The 15,868-nt window shown below is 49.0% G+C and overlaps 1 protein-coding gene across 1 annotated transcript in view; it reads left to right on the plus strand.

Moving 5' to 3' along the window:
* Positions 1-15,868, plus strand: part of CNGB3 (cyclic nucleotide gated channel subunit beta 3) — a 246,521-nt gene that overhangs the window by 206,433 nt on the left and 24,220 nt on the right. Inside the window, exons 16-17 of the mRNA XM_088471523.1 lie at positions 2,227-2,345; positions 13,334-13,480. Coding sequence (XP_088327649.1) covers positions 2,227-2,345; positions 13,334-13,480 — 266 coding nt within the window. The remainder of the gene's footprint in view (positions 1-2,226; positions 2,346-13,333; positions 13,481-15,868) is intronic.

Below are 15,868 nucleotides of genomic sequence, written 5' to 3' on the forward strand. Positions count from 1 at the left end.
GATTTTGGCTCTATCAGAGCCAAAATCACTCCCACTGACATCACTAGTGATGTCAGTGGGGCCGGCTTCAGACGGGAACGCCTCCGTCTGGCAGGCATGCCCCCGGCACACCCACCAAAGGGGGCGTACTGTCAATCAACATCGACAGCACGCCCCCTTTGGTGCAAGACCCCGAGCGATGGAAAGCCCGTCGCTCGCCGGGTCTCGCGCATGCGCACGACGGAGCTCTCTCCGTCGTGCGCATGCGCAGTGGGGAACATCGACCCACTTGCTAGCATACTGCTGCTCGCGAGTGGGTCTGAATGACCCCCATGATGAGGAATTTGTGAATATTGTGTTCGGTGAAGCTCTGGATATCCGAGAAACAAAGTCATGAGCTGACTGGTGTGAATGGAAAACCAAAATACTGTAAGCAAAGAGACGTAAATCAAGTTTCACAAGTGTGGAAGACATCAACAATGCTGAGAGTGACAGCAGTCGTACGTTTGTGAGGAAAGAGACTGTTGATATACTGTAGCCCACACAGTCAGTGAGAGGAGTCTTATGTCCCTACCATGATATGTGGACTAGAATTGTTTGAAATGTTGATTTTTTTTCCAAACCCTAATTTTTTTTACAGGTTTCTACAAGAAACCTAAAAGTAAAATGGAGAAGCTTTAAGCGAGGGGGGTGTTGAAGCTGGGAGAGCGCTACTGCGCAGTCTCCCCATTGGCTCCTTTAGAGAGGTTTCATTATCTAACCAAGATGCAGGGGCGTATTTATAATGTATGCAGGGTATGCGGGGCACACGGGCCCAGGGGGTGCCCGCACCACACACCCTGCACCCATAAAACTTGCCTCTCCGGAGTCCCACGTTGGCTCCGATGTTTACGCCAGTAAAAACAGCTGGAAAATGGCCACTGCAACCATTCTCCCGTCGTTTGCGCATGCGCAGTACAGGGAAAATGGCTGCTGTGGCCATTTTCCTGGTGACCTGTGCATGCACTATAGACTCTGGGCACACTCTAGTGCCCAGAGTCTATAAAAGCGTCGCTGGCCACGCACCACTCAGTGTGCAGCTGGCCACTGGACGGAGAGGAGGGGCCCATGTCGGAGACTGCACACAGGTCCCCTCATCTCTAGAAACTCCCCTGCCAAGATGGCTGCCACCTGTACTTGTCACTGTGTTAGAGTGCTGCAGTGGAACACGGACATGTTCCACTTAGCTCAGTCAGACCCCGCAATATACTGCATCCACAGCATTGTACAGAGCTTGTATCCTGCACCTCTCTTAACATACAGTCACCAGCTGGTGGTCTGTATGTTCCACTCAAGCTCTCCTCCATGCTGAGAGCCTGTTACATGAGTACATGAGTATGGCTCTACATTCAAGGTACTGCTAAAATATACCACTCCACTGGTTAAGTACTGAGCTGTTCAGTAGTGGTGTGTACATTTACTCTGTTATACCACCTGCAACAGTACACACATATACCAACATTTAATACATTTCTATATGCCATCATATCCTCCAGATGCTTCTTATGTGCCATCAGAACATGAAGATGCCCCATATATTCCATCAGACCACAAAGATGCACCTTATATACCATCATACCAACCAGATGCCCCTAATATGCCATCAGACTCCTTTATATGCACCTATATGCCGTCATACTTTTCCACATACCCCTTATATACCATCAGACACATTTGGATTCGCCCCTTCCACAGACTCCACAGACCACAGACCACACACACACACACACACACACACACACACACACACACACACACACACACACACACACACACACACACACACACACACACACACATTTAAGCCTGCTTCAGAAATTTCCCAGGTTGGTTCCCTATGACAAACCACTCCTTTGGTGTCTCTGAACAGGGCAGTTCAATATTGAGATCTCATTTTATGGAGGGAGATTATTGGAATATAAGGAATATACAATAAATTCTAGTAAACATGACTTATTGCCTATTTCATTATATGTTACGGTATTGTTATTACTCTGCACTTGTCTGCTTTATTCATATTGGACAAAACAAATGCTACATCTCTGTGCAGTCACTGAATACATTACTGAGTTTTAAAAGTTTATATGGCTACTCATAATAACACAAAACACAAAGGCACAGTAGCATTCATAGCTGTACTAATGTGACCATGAAAACCCATATTTGCAAACAAGCACACTAATGTGATTTCATTATTTCTGAATTCAGGGAGAGATTGGACGAGAGATGTACATCATCAAGCAAGGTGCTGTACAAGTTCTAGGTGGCCCTGATGATACCAAAATCCTGGTGACACTGAAGGCTGGTGCTGTATTTGGAGAAATCAGGTCATTTCATTTTTTTTTTGCAAATTTTAGTAAAGTCAGAAATATATTTCCTTTGTAAAAGTACTTAGCTGTATTAATAACAGTGTCCTGCAATTGATAAATGAGGTGTTCTGTGCCCGGTCTCAGTGTGACTGCTGCTAGTCACCTATATGATTGGTGAGTACAAAGTTGCATGTGACCAACCTCAGGGGAACTCTAACTTTACCTTCCCCTTATCCACTAAGAGATCTGTCTTCATTGCAGGATATATGTAATGAATTCATCCTGAGAGTATGTCTTACTTCCGTTGTTTGCTTCATTTGTTCTAGCACACAGCCTAGCAACTCTACTTGGGGAGCCGGGCCTGCTAATGAGGTGCAGCCTAAGTGCCGTGGCCACACCCCCCCTATAACATAGCTAGAATCTCATTGGTTGCCATGGACAACACCTCCATACTTGGAAATGCAGAGCACATTTACCAGGGTGAAATGATGTGCATGGCATTAAATGGTGCTCGCAACGGGGCTGATTTTGAGGCCGCTTCAGCTGAGGTCGCGTCTGCAATTTTGTTCATAGTGAGACGTTCACTTGTAGTGGCGCAAATCCATCTCAGTGCATCTATAGACATACCATGGAAACTTGGAAAATGCAATTCCTCCATCTAAACATGGCGTCTTGTGTGAGTGGTTCTGCGACTTTAAGATAATACATCGCAATTCGTTTTCTTCACTCCAACATGTGTTACATGGTATCCAGATAACAGGACAACAGTAAAAAGGTTGACAATGAATAGTCCGACAGGGACAAAAGGTCGACTGACAAACACTAGGCACTAGGGGGAGGGTTAGGGTTAGGATTAGGCTTATAATAAAAATAAAAGATATCTGAAAGTTTTGTGTCGATCCTATGAGTGTTGATCATTTTGTACCTGTCGAGCTTTTGTCAGTTGACCTTTTGTACCAGTCAACCTTTTGACTCTGTCGCCCATTTGGTGTCAGCCTGTTCATTGTCGATCTAATACCTGTCCATCTCTTAAACCATCCCCCCTGTTACATTACTGCATTATATGCATATATATGCTTTGATTATAGCACTGCCCTACTTTCTCTAATCAGGCAACTTGTAATGAAATCAATATGATCTATTCTTTAACCTTATCACATATGACTCATTAACCGTAATGTCTGCTAAGCAGAGAACGGGTTAATAATAGTAGTTGAAGTAGAAACAGGAACCTACTAGTGTAGTTTTTAGATGTTACAAGTATTTGAAATAAATATTAAACATAAAGTGCCAAAAGCATGTTTCTATTATTTCCTCGCTAGTCGGTGTTCCTCAGAACATGGAATATATAAGCCAGGGGTTCCTCAGTATCCCCATGGGAATATCTATTTATAAGATAAAATCAGAGAAGCAGTATATTATGGATAATGGAATTTTATAAGTTTAAGTTTTTAAGCTTATCTGATATTTCGTGTGGGCCTGGTTGACCTCTCACATAAGTTCTAAATCTTCCTAAGCTCAAGGAAAGATAGTGACAGACAGCACATATTATAATATAAAAAAAATGTTTGTAAAATCTAATATAAAATACGTACAAACCACAGAAAAGATAGCTAAATATAGTAGTACTGTAAAATATTCAGCACCTTGTACCCTACTAGGGACATTATCTATATCTCATGTACAGCAGTATAAATATGACATGCCATATACATACAATTTTAAACATTTGAAGCATTAGAACAAATTTTATACATAGCTATTAGGGGCTTATTTATCAAGTAATATTTGCGGGATATTCCCCCAAAACAGACGTTTTCAGGGGTTACCCACAAATATTAAGAATCCCTCCATTTCCGACAGCAGCCCCACCCCCCATAAGTTTCTATAGGGCAGCGAAGCTATCAGTAAAGTAGACACCCACAATATTAACATTACTTGCAGAGTATAAATCTGGGTACACATTGATAGATATATCACCCGCTCGTTTAAATGGACGCTATATCTATAGTGCATCGCCGGGTGTGTACAGCAGATATGTCTGTGAACGGCGTCATTCACATACATATCCCATCTGCTGTGCCTCACAGCAGATGGCCGACATATCTGAAAGATATATCGGCCTGAAAGATATATCGGCCAGTGATGGGCGGTGAGGTTAGTGGTTGAGGAGACACTATCTAGTATCAGAGTCAGATTTACAGATACATATATGACCCCGAGAGTCCATGTGGGCATTATACAAAGGTGCAGCAGTATATAGTGCTGATATTTTTGTGAGTTTTGATCAGGAATGTGCGGAAACGGTAGACAGGAGAGGCAGTGCCTCACCTGCCATACACTTATTACACTTATTACTCCAGAGTTTTAAATATAAACATTATTAGAATAATACACAGAAGATATTTATAATATTTTCTTTCAATTTTTCTTATTTTTATAGTCACCTAAGTATGACAGGAAAGGCAAGGCTCTGCTAACCTGCCTCATCTGACCGCACATCGGCCATCTGCTGGTGTGTACGGTCGACCCGCAGATTGCCTGTACACATGCTGCAGCACCCGGCCGGCGGTGATTGACAGCTCAAGTGGATGGCCAATTTAAATGCCCGTCCATTTAGGCTGTCAAGCACGGTACATCAGGCAGACAAATTGGTAAGTATACACTTACCAATCGTCAGACAGATAACTCAGCCAGGGGTGGATCCAGAAAAAACCTGACACCACGATAGGGGAAGGTGTGGGGCGTCTTGCTCCTGGAAAAGTGGGTGTGTACTCATAGCAAGGGGCGTGGCCTCACAAGGAATGGCATACCCACAAGCCACGTCCTTGTTTTCATTATACTGAGGGCATGGAATAAATACAATAACCAAGGCCATGACAATTTATGTCCTACCTGCCAGCTGCATACGATTACGTTACCCAGGACAACCACTTAGCTCCACTTTCCACATCAATAAGAGCAACTACCAGCATTCGAACCATCTCCTCTATTACATTACAATCCTCTGATAATGGTAACAATATTTAATCACTCTTGAGCTTAGGTGCTAAAGATTGGAACTTTGACTTTGTCTACATGTATCTTTATACAGCCATTGGACAGCATTTTTATAACTTTGTTGCAAAATACAGCAAACATATAGCAGCATAATTATTATAGATGTGCTAGCTAATTTAAATGTTCTATCTTGTACTTAAGGGTGCATTTTATGAATGAAGTGTTTTACAGCATATGCTGATTTACCTTTTTATTTATTTTTATTTGTGTGAAAAATGTTGTAATAAACATTGAATTGATTATACAGTGACAAGTTGTTGGGTAATAATTATAGGTTTGCGCAGCCTATTTTTAAAACATACATTTTTTTAAAATAATACACAATTTTTCTTTGTGGGCAGCTGCAACCAACTAATAACCCACACACAGATCACATTGTGAGCGCCAGGGTCAGCCTAATTTTTATCTCTCCCCTTCACTGCCATCTCACAGCATACCCTCCTTTGTCCACCACACAGCACTCTCCCCTTCACCGCCACCTCACAGCACTCCCCTCCCCACCACACAGAACTCTCCCCTTCACCGCCCACCTCACAGCACTCCCATCTCCACCACACAGAACTCTCCCCTTCACCGCCCACCTCACAGCACTCCCATCTCCACCACACAGAACTCTCCCCTTCACTGCCACCTCACAGCACTCCCCTCTCCACCACACAGAACTCTCCCCTTCACTGCCACCTCACAGCACTCCCCTCCCCACCACACAGAACTTTCCCCTTCACCGCCCACCTCACAGCACTCCCATCTCCACCACACAGAACTCTCCCCTTCACTGCCACCTCACAGCACTCCCCTCCCCACCACACAGCACTCTCCCCTTCACCGCCACCTCACAGCACTTCCCTCCCTACCACACAGCACTCTCCCCTTCACCGCCACCTCACAGCACTCCCATCCCCACCACACAGCACCCTCCCCTTCACCGCCACCTCACAGCACTCCCCTCCCCACCACACAGCACTCTCCCCTTCACCGCCACCTCACAGCACTCCCATCCCCACCACTCTCCCCTTCACCGCCACCTCACAGCACTCCCCTCCCCACCACACAGCACTCTCCCCTTCATCGCCACCTCACAGCACTCCCCTCCCCACCACACAGCACTCTCCCCTTCACCGCCACCTCACAGCACTCCCCTCCCCACCACACAGAACTCTCCCCTTCACCGCCACCTCACACACTCCCCGCCCCACCACACAGCACTCTCCCCTTCGCCGCCACCTCACAGCACTCTCCCCTTCACCGCCACCTCACAGCACTCCCCTCCCTACCACACAGCACCATCCTGCCCTTTTTAACAACCACCTTGCAGCACCCCTCGGCCCATCCAATGTCCACATCACAGCACTCCCCACTCACTAGCAGCCTGTATGAGACATTTTTGAGTGCCCCCATCCAACTATACCCATAATTAATATTTTTACTTAATATTAAAAACACACACATTGGCGCCCTCTGGGAAAAAAAACAAACACTTTGCCCCTCAAGGGAAAAAAAATAAAACACATTTTCCTCGTAGGAAAATTAAGTTGGCTCCACAGGAATAAAAAGAACACATTGGCCCCCACAGGAAAAATAATACTTCCCAGCCCCCTCACAATACTTTTTCTGCACTGCATAGAGAGCAACACTTTTCCTTTTCTCTGAAGCTGTGTCACAGGTCTGGTGTTGGCAGTATGAGAGAGTCTCTGGGCACAGGTCTGGTAGGTGACAGGGTGAATGCGCAGGGACAGGTCTGGTAGGTGACAGGGTGAATGCGCAGGGACAGGTGTGGTAGGTGACAGGGTAAGTGTGCAGGGACAGGTCTGGTAGGTGACAGGGTGAATGAGCAGGGACAGGTCTGGTAGGTGACAGGGTGAGTGTGCAGGGACAGGTCTGGTAGGTGACAGGGTGAATGTGCAGGGTAAGGTCTGGTAGGTGACAGGGTGAGTGTGCAGGGACAGGTCTGGTAGGTGACAGGGTGAGTGAGTGTTCAGGGTCAGGTCTGGTAGGTGACAGGGTAAGTGTGCAGGGACAGGTCTGGTAGGTGACAGGGTGAATGTGCAGGAACAGGTCTGGTAGGTGACAGGGTGAGTGTGCCAGGACAGGTCTGGTAGGTGACAGGGTGAGTGTGCAGGGACAGGTCTGGTAGGTGACAAGGTGAATGTGCAGAGACAGGTCTGGAAGGTGACAGGGTAAGTGTGCAGGGTCAGGTCTGGTAGGTGACAGGGTGAGTGTGCAGGAACAGGTCTGGTAGGTGACAGGGTGAGTGTGCAGGGACAGGTCTGGTAGGTGACAGGGTGAATGAGCAGGGACAGGTCTGGTAGGTGACAGGGTGAGTGTGCAGGGACAGGTCTGGTAGGTGACAGGGTGAATGTGCAGGGTCAGGTCTGGTAGGTGACAGGGTGAGTGTGCAGGGACAGGTCTGGTAGGTGACAGGGTGAGTGAGTGTTCAGGGTCAGGTCTGGTAGGTGACAGGGTAAGTGTGCAGGGACAGGTCTGGTAGGTGACAGGGTGAATGTGCAGGGACAGGTCTGGTAGGTGACAGGGTGAGTGTGCCAGGACAGGTCTGGTAGGTGACAGGGTGAGTGTGCAGGGACAGGTCTGGTAGGTGACAAGGTGAATGTGCAGAGACAGGTCTGGTAGGTGACAGGGTAAGTGTGCAGGGTCAGGTCTGCTAGGTGACAGGGTGAGTGTGCAGGGACAGGTCTGGTAGGTGACAGGGTGAGTGTGCAGGGACAGGTCTGGTAGGTGACAGGGTGAGTGAGTGTTCAGGGTCAGGTCTGGTAGGTGACAGGGTGAATACGCAGGGACAGGTCTGGTTGGTGACACGGTAAGTGTGCAGGGACAGGTCTGGTAGGTGACAGGGTGAGTGTGCAGGGACAGGTCTGGTAGGTGACAGGGTGAGTGTGCAGGGACAGGTCTGGTAGGTGACAGGGTGAGTGATTGCTCAGGGTCAGGTCTGGTAGGTGAGAGGGTAAGTGGGCATGGACAGGTCTGGTAGGTGACAGGATGATTGCGCAGGGACAGGTCTGGTAGGTGACAGGGTGAGTGTGCAGGGACAGGTCTGGTAGGTGACAGGGTGAGTGTGCAGGGACAGGTCTGGTAGGTGACAGGGTGAGTGTTCAGGGTCAGGTCTGGTAGGTGACAGGGTGAGTGAGTGTTCAGGGTCAGGTCTGGTAGGTGACAGGGTGAATACGCAGGGACAGGTCTGGTAGGTGACAGGGTAAGTGTGCAGGGACAGGTCTGGTAGGTGACAGGGTGAGTGTGCAGGGACAGGTCTGGTAGGTGACAGGGTAAGTGTGCAGGGACAGGTCTGGTAGGTGACAGGGTAAGTGTGCAGGGACAGGTCTGGTAGGTGACAGGGTGAGTGTGCAGGGACAGGTCTGGTAGGTGACAGGGTGAGTGTTCAGGGTCAGGTCTGGTAGGTGACAGGGTGAGTGATTGTTCAGGGTCAGGTCTGGTAGGTGAGAGGGTAAGTGTGCATGGACAGGTCTGGTAGGTGACAGGATGATTGCGCAGGGACAGGTCTGGTAGGTGACAGGGTGAGTGTGCAGGGAAAGGTCTGGTAGGTGACAGGGTGAGTGTGCAGGGACAGGTCTGGTAGGTGACAGGGTAAGTGTGCAGGGACAGGTCTGGTAGGTGACAGGTTGAGTGTGCAGGGACAGGTCTGGTAGGTGACAGGGTGATTGTGCAGGGACAGGTCTGGTAGGTGACAGGATGATTGCGCAGGGACAGGTCTGGTAGGTGACAGGATGATTGCGCAGGGACAGGTCTGGTAGGTGACAGGGTGAGTGTGCAGGGACAGGTTTGGTAGGTGACAGGATGAATGCGCAGGGACAGGTCTGGTAGGTGACAGGGTGAGTGTGCCAGGACAGGTCTGGTAGGTGACAGGGTGAGTGTGCAGGGACAGGTCTGGTAGGTGACAGGGTGAGTGTGCAGGGACAGGTTTGGTAGGTGACAGGATGAATGCGCAGGGACAGGTCTGGTAGGTGACAGGATGAATGCGCAGGGACAGGTCTGGTAGGTGACAGGATGAATGCGCAGGGACAGGTCTGGTAGGTGACAGGATGAATGCGCAGGGACAGGTCTGGTAGGTGACAGGGTGAGTGTGCAGGGACAGGTTTGGTAGGTGACAGGGTAAGTGTGCAGGGACAGGTTTGGTAGGTGACAGGGTAAGTGTGCAGGGACAGGTCTGGTAGGTGACAGGGTGAATGAGCAGGGACAGGTCTGGTAGTTGATGGGGTGAGTGTATGTGGGACAGGTGTTGTAGGTGACAGGGTGAGTGTGCAGGGACAGGTCTGGTAGTTGATGGGGTGAGTGTATGTGGGACAGGTGTTGTAGGTGACAGGGTGAGTGTGCAGGGACAGGTCTGGTAGGTGACAGGAAGAGTGTGTCTATTGGCACAGCAACCTTCAATGTTCTCCTCTCACAGCACTTCCCCACTTCAATGCACTCTTCCCCCTTTATCATAACACAGCACCTACCCCCACTTTCCTTCATTATTCACCACATCACAGCACCCTAACCCTTCCTTCACTATTCAACTCATATCACCCCCCCCCCACCCTTCAATATTCACTTCACAGTACATTGCACACCTCACAGCATTCCTCGCCACAGGCAGCACCAGCAAATTGCTTACCTTCAAGCTAATGCACCTGTATTATCGCCCGCAGCAGTCTGCCCTGACGTCTCTCTAACCAGCCTCTGTTCTTTGTCCCCAGCCATCCCCCATTCTGTGTTTCCAGCCAGGCCCCCTTCTCTGTCTCCAGCCCCAGCAGCTCCCTTCTGTCTCTCCAGCCAGGGCCCTTCTGTGTCTGTGTCCCCAGCCAGCCCCCTTCTGTGTCCCCAGCCAGCCCCTTTCTCTGTCTCCAGCCCCAGCAGCCCCCTTCTGTATCTCCAGCCAGCCCCCTTCTGTGTCTCCATCCCCAGCAGCCCCCCTTCTGTGACCCCAGCCAGGTCCCCGTTCTGTGTCCCCACCCAACCCCTCCCCTTCCATGTCCCCAGCAAGCCCCTGCAGCCCCCTTCTATGTCCCCAGCCAGCCCCACTTCTGTGTCCAGAGCCAGCCCCAGCAGTCCTCGTTCTGGGGGCCTGATTCAGCAGTTCACGCTAGTGCACTGCTGAACGCAGATTCCCGATGTTTGAGAATTTGCGTAGGCACCAGACCCGCTCTGCACATGTGCAGAACAGATCTGCGAGCTCGCTTGCAAACTGGCAGCAGACTGTCAGTGATTGACAGTCTGCTGCCCTTTGGGGGCGGGGAGGGGGCGGCGATAGCCTCCATTACCCGAAACGGAGGCATGTCGCCGCCGTTGGGGGGGGGGGGGGAAGAGGCCAGGATCTCAGCCGGGTGACGGAAATTTCTGTCCTCTTCCTGTAAACTGAGGTGGCCAACTGCAGGACCCTAGGGGTCACCGAAGCTGACCAATGGTAAGCAGATTAACCGATGCTGCATTGAACAACGCAGCTCAGTTAAGTAATGCACAGGGGGCGTGATGCCATATCTACAAGGGATCAGAATTGCAAAGCTGTCTGAGTGCAGCTTTGCAATTACGATCCTTACAGAATCAGGCCCTGTGTCCCCAGCCAGCCCCCCTCTATGTCAGTCAGCCCCAGCAGCCCCCCCTCTATGCCCCCTGCGAGCCTCTGCAGCCACTTTCTATGTCCCCAGCAGCCCCCTTCCATGTCCTGAGCCAGCCCCTGCAGCCCCCTTCTGTGTCCCCAGCCGGCCCCAGCAGCCCCCTTCTGTGTCCCCAACCGGCCCCAGCAGCCCCCTTCTGTGTCCCCAGCCAGCCCCAGCAATCCCCCTTCTGTGTCCAAAGCCAACCTCAGCAGTCCCCCTTCTATTTCCAGAGCCAGCACCAGCAGCCCCCCTTTTATGTCCCCAGCCAGCCCCAGCAGCACCTCTTCTGTGTCCGTAGAGCCAGCCCCAGGAGCACCCCTTCTGTGTCCCTAGCAGCCCCCTTCTATGTCCACAGAGCCTGCCCCAACAGCCCTCTTCTATGTCCGCAGCCAGTCTCCTTCTATGTCCATAGAGCCAGCCCCAGCAGCTCCTTCTATATCCACAGAGCCAGCCCCAGCAGCCCCTTCTATGTCCACAGAGCCAGCCCCAGCAGCATCCCTTCTATGTCCGCAGAGTCAGCCCCAGCAGCAACCCCCACACATACCTAGTTGCTGCTCGCTGCTCCTCTGAGTCCCCAGTCTCTTTAGTGGCGTTGGCGTGGCATGACTTCACGCGCGCCGGGTATTTAGAAAAATAACATTATTGCACGACGCCGGCGATAGCAACTGTACGGCTAGGGGAGGGCTGGCAGCCGCAGCCTCATCCTGGTGGTGGCCATGCTGCTACAATAAAAGTAGAAAAAAGTCTTCTAAACGACAGGGGAGGGGCAAGTGCTTGGGTGCCCCCCCCCCTGAATCCGTAAACCAGTGTAACCCAGCTTAAGTGAAACAAGACTTCCCAATAACAAGTTTCTACTTCATAATAAATTAGGAGAACAGCTAAGACAAGTGATTAAAGAGTAGATAAAGTGACAATGTGGCCTTGTATTAAAGACTGTGGACCTCATTCAGAGCCGGTCGCACAGAGCGTGCGGTCGGTCTGAATGAGGGGAGGATGTCTTGAATTTTCAAGACGTCCTCCTTTGCGGTGGTAAGGCTGTGGGTTAACACCCACAGCCTTACTACCGCCTAAGGTGATGGTCGCGATGGTCAAGACCATCGTGACCATCGGGGCTTACGACGAGACACTAGGGTAGGGTCTCCCTTGTCGTAAGCCCTGGAGAGCTTTTGGCTCTGTCTGAGCCGGAACCTCTCCACTGACATCACTAGTGATGTCAGTGGGGCCGCCCCCAAACGGTAGGCGTTCCCATGGGAACGCCCCCATTTGGGCTGCCACCCCCCAGCCCGCCTTCCAAACGGGGCGAGCTGTCAATCAACATCGACAGCTCGCCCCCTTTGGATCGAGACCCGCTACGACCGGCGCTGTCGGTCGTAGCGGGTCTCACGCCAGCGCCGTCGTGCGCATGCTCTGTGGGGGGCCATCGACCCGGTCCGAGCGCATTGGCGCTAACGACCGGGTCTGAATGACCCCCAGTATCTCTGAGCTGAATAATATACATGAAATACTGTAACTGGAGTGCAGAGCCGTAACTAGACTTTTTGGAGGCCTGTGCCAGAGAAAGTATTGGCACCCCCCCCTCCAAATTTTTAAATAGGGACATAAGATAGTGCCCCTGAAAAAGGGCGATGGGGAAGGCCAGGGAAGAGAGAGGGGAGGCCAAGGGATGCTGGGGATAAAGGAAGAGGAAGCTACAAGTGAGGATAATAATAAACAGGAAAATTGACAGGCCCAAACAGCGCCCCCTGACCTGCGGTGCCCTATGCCATGGCACAGGTCGCACCACCATAGTTACGGCTCTGCTGGAGTGTCGCTATATACTTGAATTGGCACACAATGCTCTCTTCCCTGCCTGCTGCAGGTTACATATTGTGGATTGGATGAATCACCCACAGAGGCAAGACCAAGGATGTCATAGCAACTTAAGTGCTGATATAAAGTTAAATGTGCAGCATTTTCAGAGCATATCTTGCAGTACTATGCACTGCCCATGTGCAGGAAACGGGCACAGCAATTGTGGCGATGGAGAGTCATACGCGCATGTTTCATCTTTTCTTTGCGCTTATTTGTTGTTGCGTGTCCATCTGTTATACCGTGTATCACTGTAATCTGCTACCAAAATCTTTAAAATAAATAAATAAAAGTACAAATCTACAAAAAGAAAAAAAGAACTCTTTATAGCAGACACCTAAAAATTTCTGCTAGTGTCCGATGTTAATCTATGACCCCATTGATAAGGTGACACCGGTAGGTTGAATATTTGGTTGAGAAGTGCTAGCGATATGCTTCCCTGCTTGCTCATGTCTTTACATGTCTTGTTCTTTGACTTTTCTCCTCCAGCCTCCTGTCCGTTGGCGGAGGAAACCGGCGCACTGCCAATGTGGTGGCACATGGATTTGCTAATCTTTTTATTCTGGATAAGAAGAGCCTCAGTGAAATTTTGGTTCACTATCCATATTCCAAGAAGCTGCTGACCAAGAAAGCTAAGTATGATTTGAGTTTAAAGTTTTTTTATTATTATTTATTTATTTATTTCGCTAAAAGTAATACCTGTAGTACTGGGAATCAATATTATTTTACACTGTACACTTTAGTGTGAAACTGAGAAAGCCTGTCCAACTATACATTATATAATGTAGCTTTATTTGTCAGTGTATTTAGGGCCTGATTCAGACCCGGTCGCTATGAGTGTACACTGGATCGATGCGTATGCAAATATTTGAAAGTGACGTGGCGGGGAGCGATCGCTCGCCAAGGCATAAGCACGCCCATCTTACCTGTATGAGCGTTCGCTTTGTGTATGCAGACTCCCCTTGGCGAATGCAGAGATGATCCCCAAGTCGACCACTATCTGTTAGAAAAAAGCTACCACAAGCACTGCGTTCATATCAGAGTAAAACAGAGTAAATAAATGGCTGGTGACGTGTACTATGACGCCTCCTGTTAATTATGCACGCCTCTAAAACGGCGTTGAAACACTCGGGCACGCCTGCGTTTGCACCTCCACTCCCCCGTTTTTACTGGCCTGCCCCTGTTACCACCCACAAACGACCTCTCCTGTCACTCACTCTGCTGGGCTGGCTTTGCTATACGAGCGAGGGATCTGCGAACGCATCGTGTAGTTTGCGCACTGCGATGCATACACATGCGCAGATTAGCAACCATTGGCAATAGCGAGCGCACTGCGGATAGCTTCCGGGTCTGAATCAGGCCCTTAGTGTGAATAGGAATGAATGAGTACTGTACATGCATATTATGTCACCCCCCCCCACCTACCCCCATTGTGGCCTCAGAAACATGTTTGCGTAGACGTGTTTTTGTGCATGAGCAAAATCTTTATTTTTATCTTTGTATGTTTCAGAAATAAATGATCCAATATAGATTAGCAGAGTCTTTAGGGCTTGCAAGGCTTTTGGACAATGAAACTATTATCTTCTAAATATCAGCAGGTGCCGAGCTCACGGAAAGCATTTCCTTGTCCACGTATCCTTGTATTATGCTTTATTGAACAGAATAAAATACCTATGTATTGTGCTAGCACTGTAGCACATCGCTTTACAGCTGCCGTCTCTACAGGGCATGGCTTGATGCTTTCTCTATGTGAGGACATGGGGGATAATGACTGTCAGTCAATTAGAAAATTAGAATTATTCACCCTGTCAAGGCGAAGGACATTCTCAAAGCTGGATGAGCTAATGGTGGAACATACTGCATAAACTTACAGAAAAGACAATAAACTGATAGCATTGTTCTCCCTATAATGTTATTACATCACATCGTACACAATGTATTCACATATTAAATCAGATAGTGATAACATCATTGAGAACACATCAGTGGTGCACTCAGGGGGGATGGGTTCCAGAAACTACCCCAAACCCCAGGCCCATTTTTTTTCTCTTCTGAGACAGAGCCCTATGAGAATCGCATCATGTTGGTACTGCCCACTTGTCATAGAACCAAGAGTTACACTATACTGCAAAGTGCCAGGCCCCAACCACCATCAGCAACCTGCTGCATCTCATCTGCAGGGATATATACATACCAGTGGCATCGCTAGTGTTGGTGTCACCAAGTGCTGTAACTCATGGTGTCATCTCATGAGGACCTCCTCCCGGATAGACCATACAGAATCTGCTAGCTGCATGCAAAAAATAATAACTTAGTTTAATAGATGCTTAGAACAGTTGGTGCAATATTATTAAACTAGGTCTAAAAATGCTAAAAATAAACAGGGTGAAGAGCTCCTGTAAGTCATTTAATTTCCCAACTAATTTATATGATGTTCATTTTATACTGCACAAAATATGTCAGTGGTCTAGTTTAGTAAGTAGTAAATGTACAGATGTGTTTCTATACTGATCACTTGTCTGTCAGCTGAACTCTGAAATTCAGTTATTACTTTATCTCCTTGTCATACAGCACCTGGATCAATAGTTCTCACTTGCAGTCCCTAGTAACCACCTATGTTATTGCTTTTATCAGATGCTCTAAACATCCGATATCTCTCTGATCCAGTGCAAGTAGTTAATTAAAGTGTAACTCACCTTAAAACTCCATGTTAGAGGGGTTCAGTAGTGGAGAAGGGTCTGGGGTACCCCCCTTGCCAAGGCCGAAACTAGAATTTCTGTCACCCGGGGCAAGGCAGTAATTTGGTGCCCCCTCCATGTTTTGATATTACTGATTGTTTTACTGCACACACCCCCCCCAAAAAAAACCCCTCTCTATATTTATAATAACTTTACTTACCCATAACAGTACAGAAAAACCCTCTCACCTCACAGCCCCCCTCTGCACAGCTCTACTCATCACAGCCACTCATACCACAGCCCCTCACTGCACAGTCTTCCTCAGCACAGCCCCTCACTGCTCAGC

The sequence above is a fragment of the Taudactylus pleione genome, unplaced genomic scaffold (genome assembly GCF_031769625.1).
Source record: "Taudactylus pleione unplaced genomic scaffold, aTauple2 ptg000114l, whole genome shotgun sequence".
Classification (NCBI taxonomy): domain Eukaryota; kingdom Metazoa; phylum Chordata; class Amphibia; order Anura; family Myobatrachidae; genus Taudactylus; species Taudactylus pleione.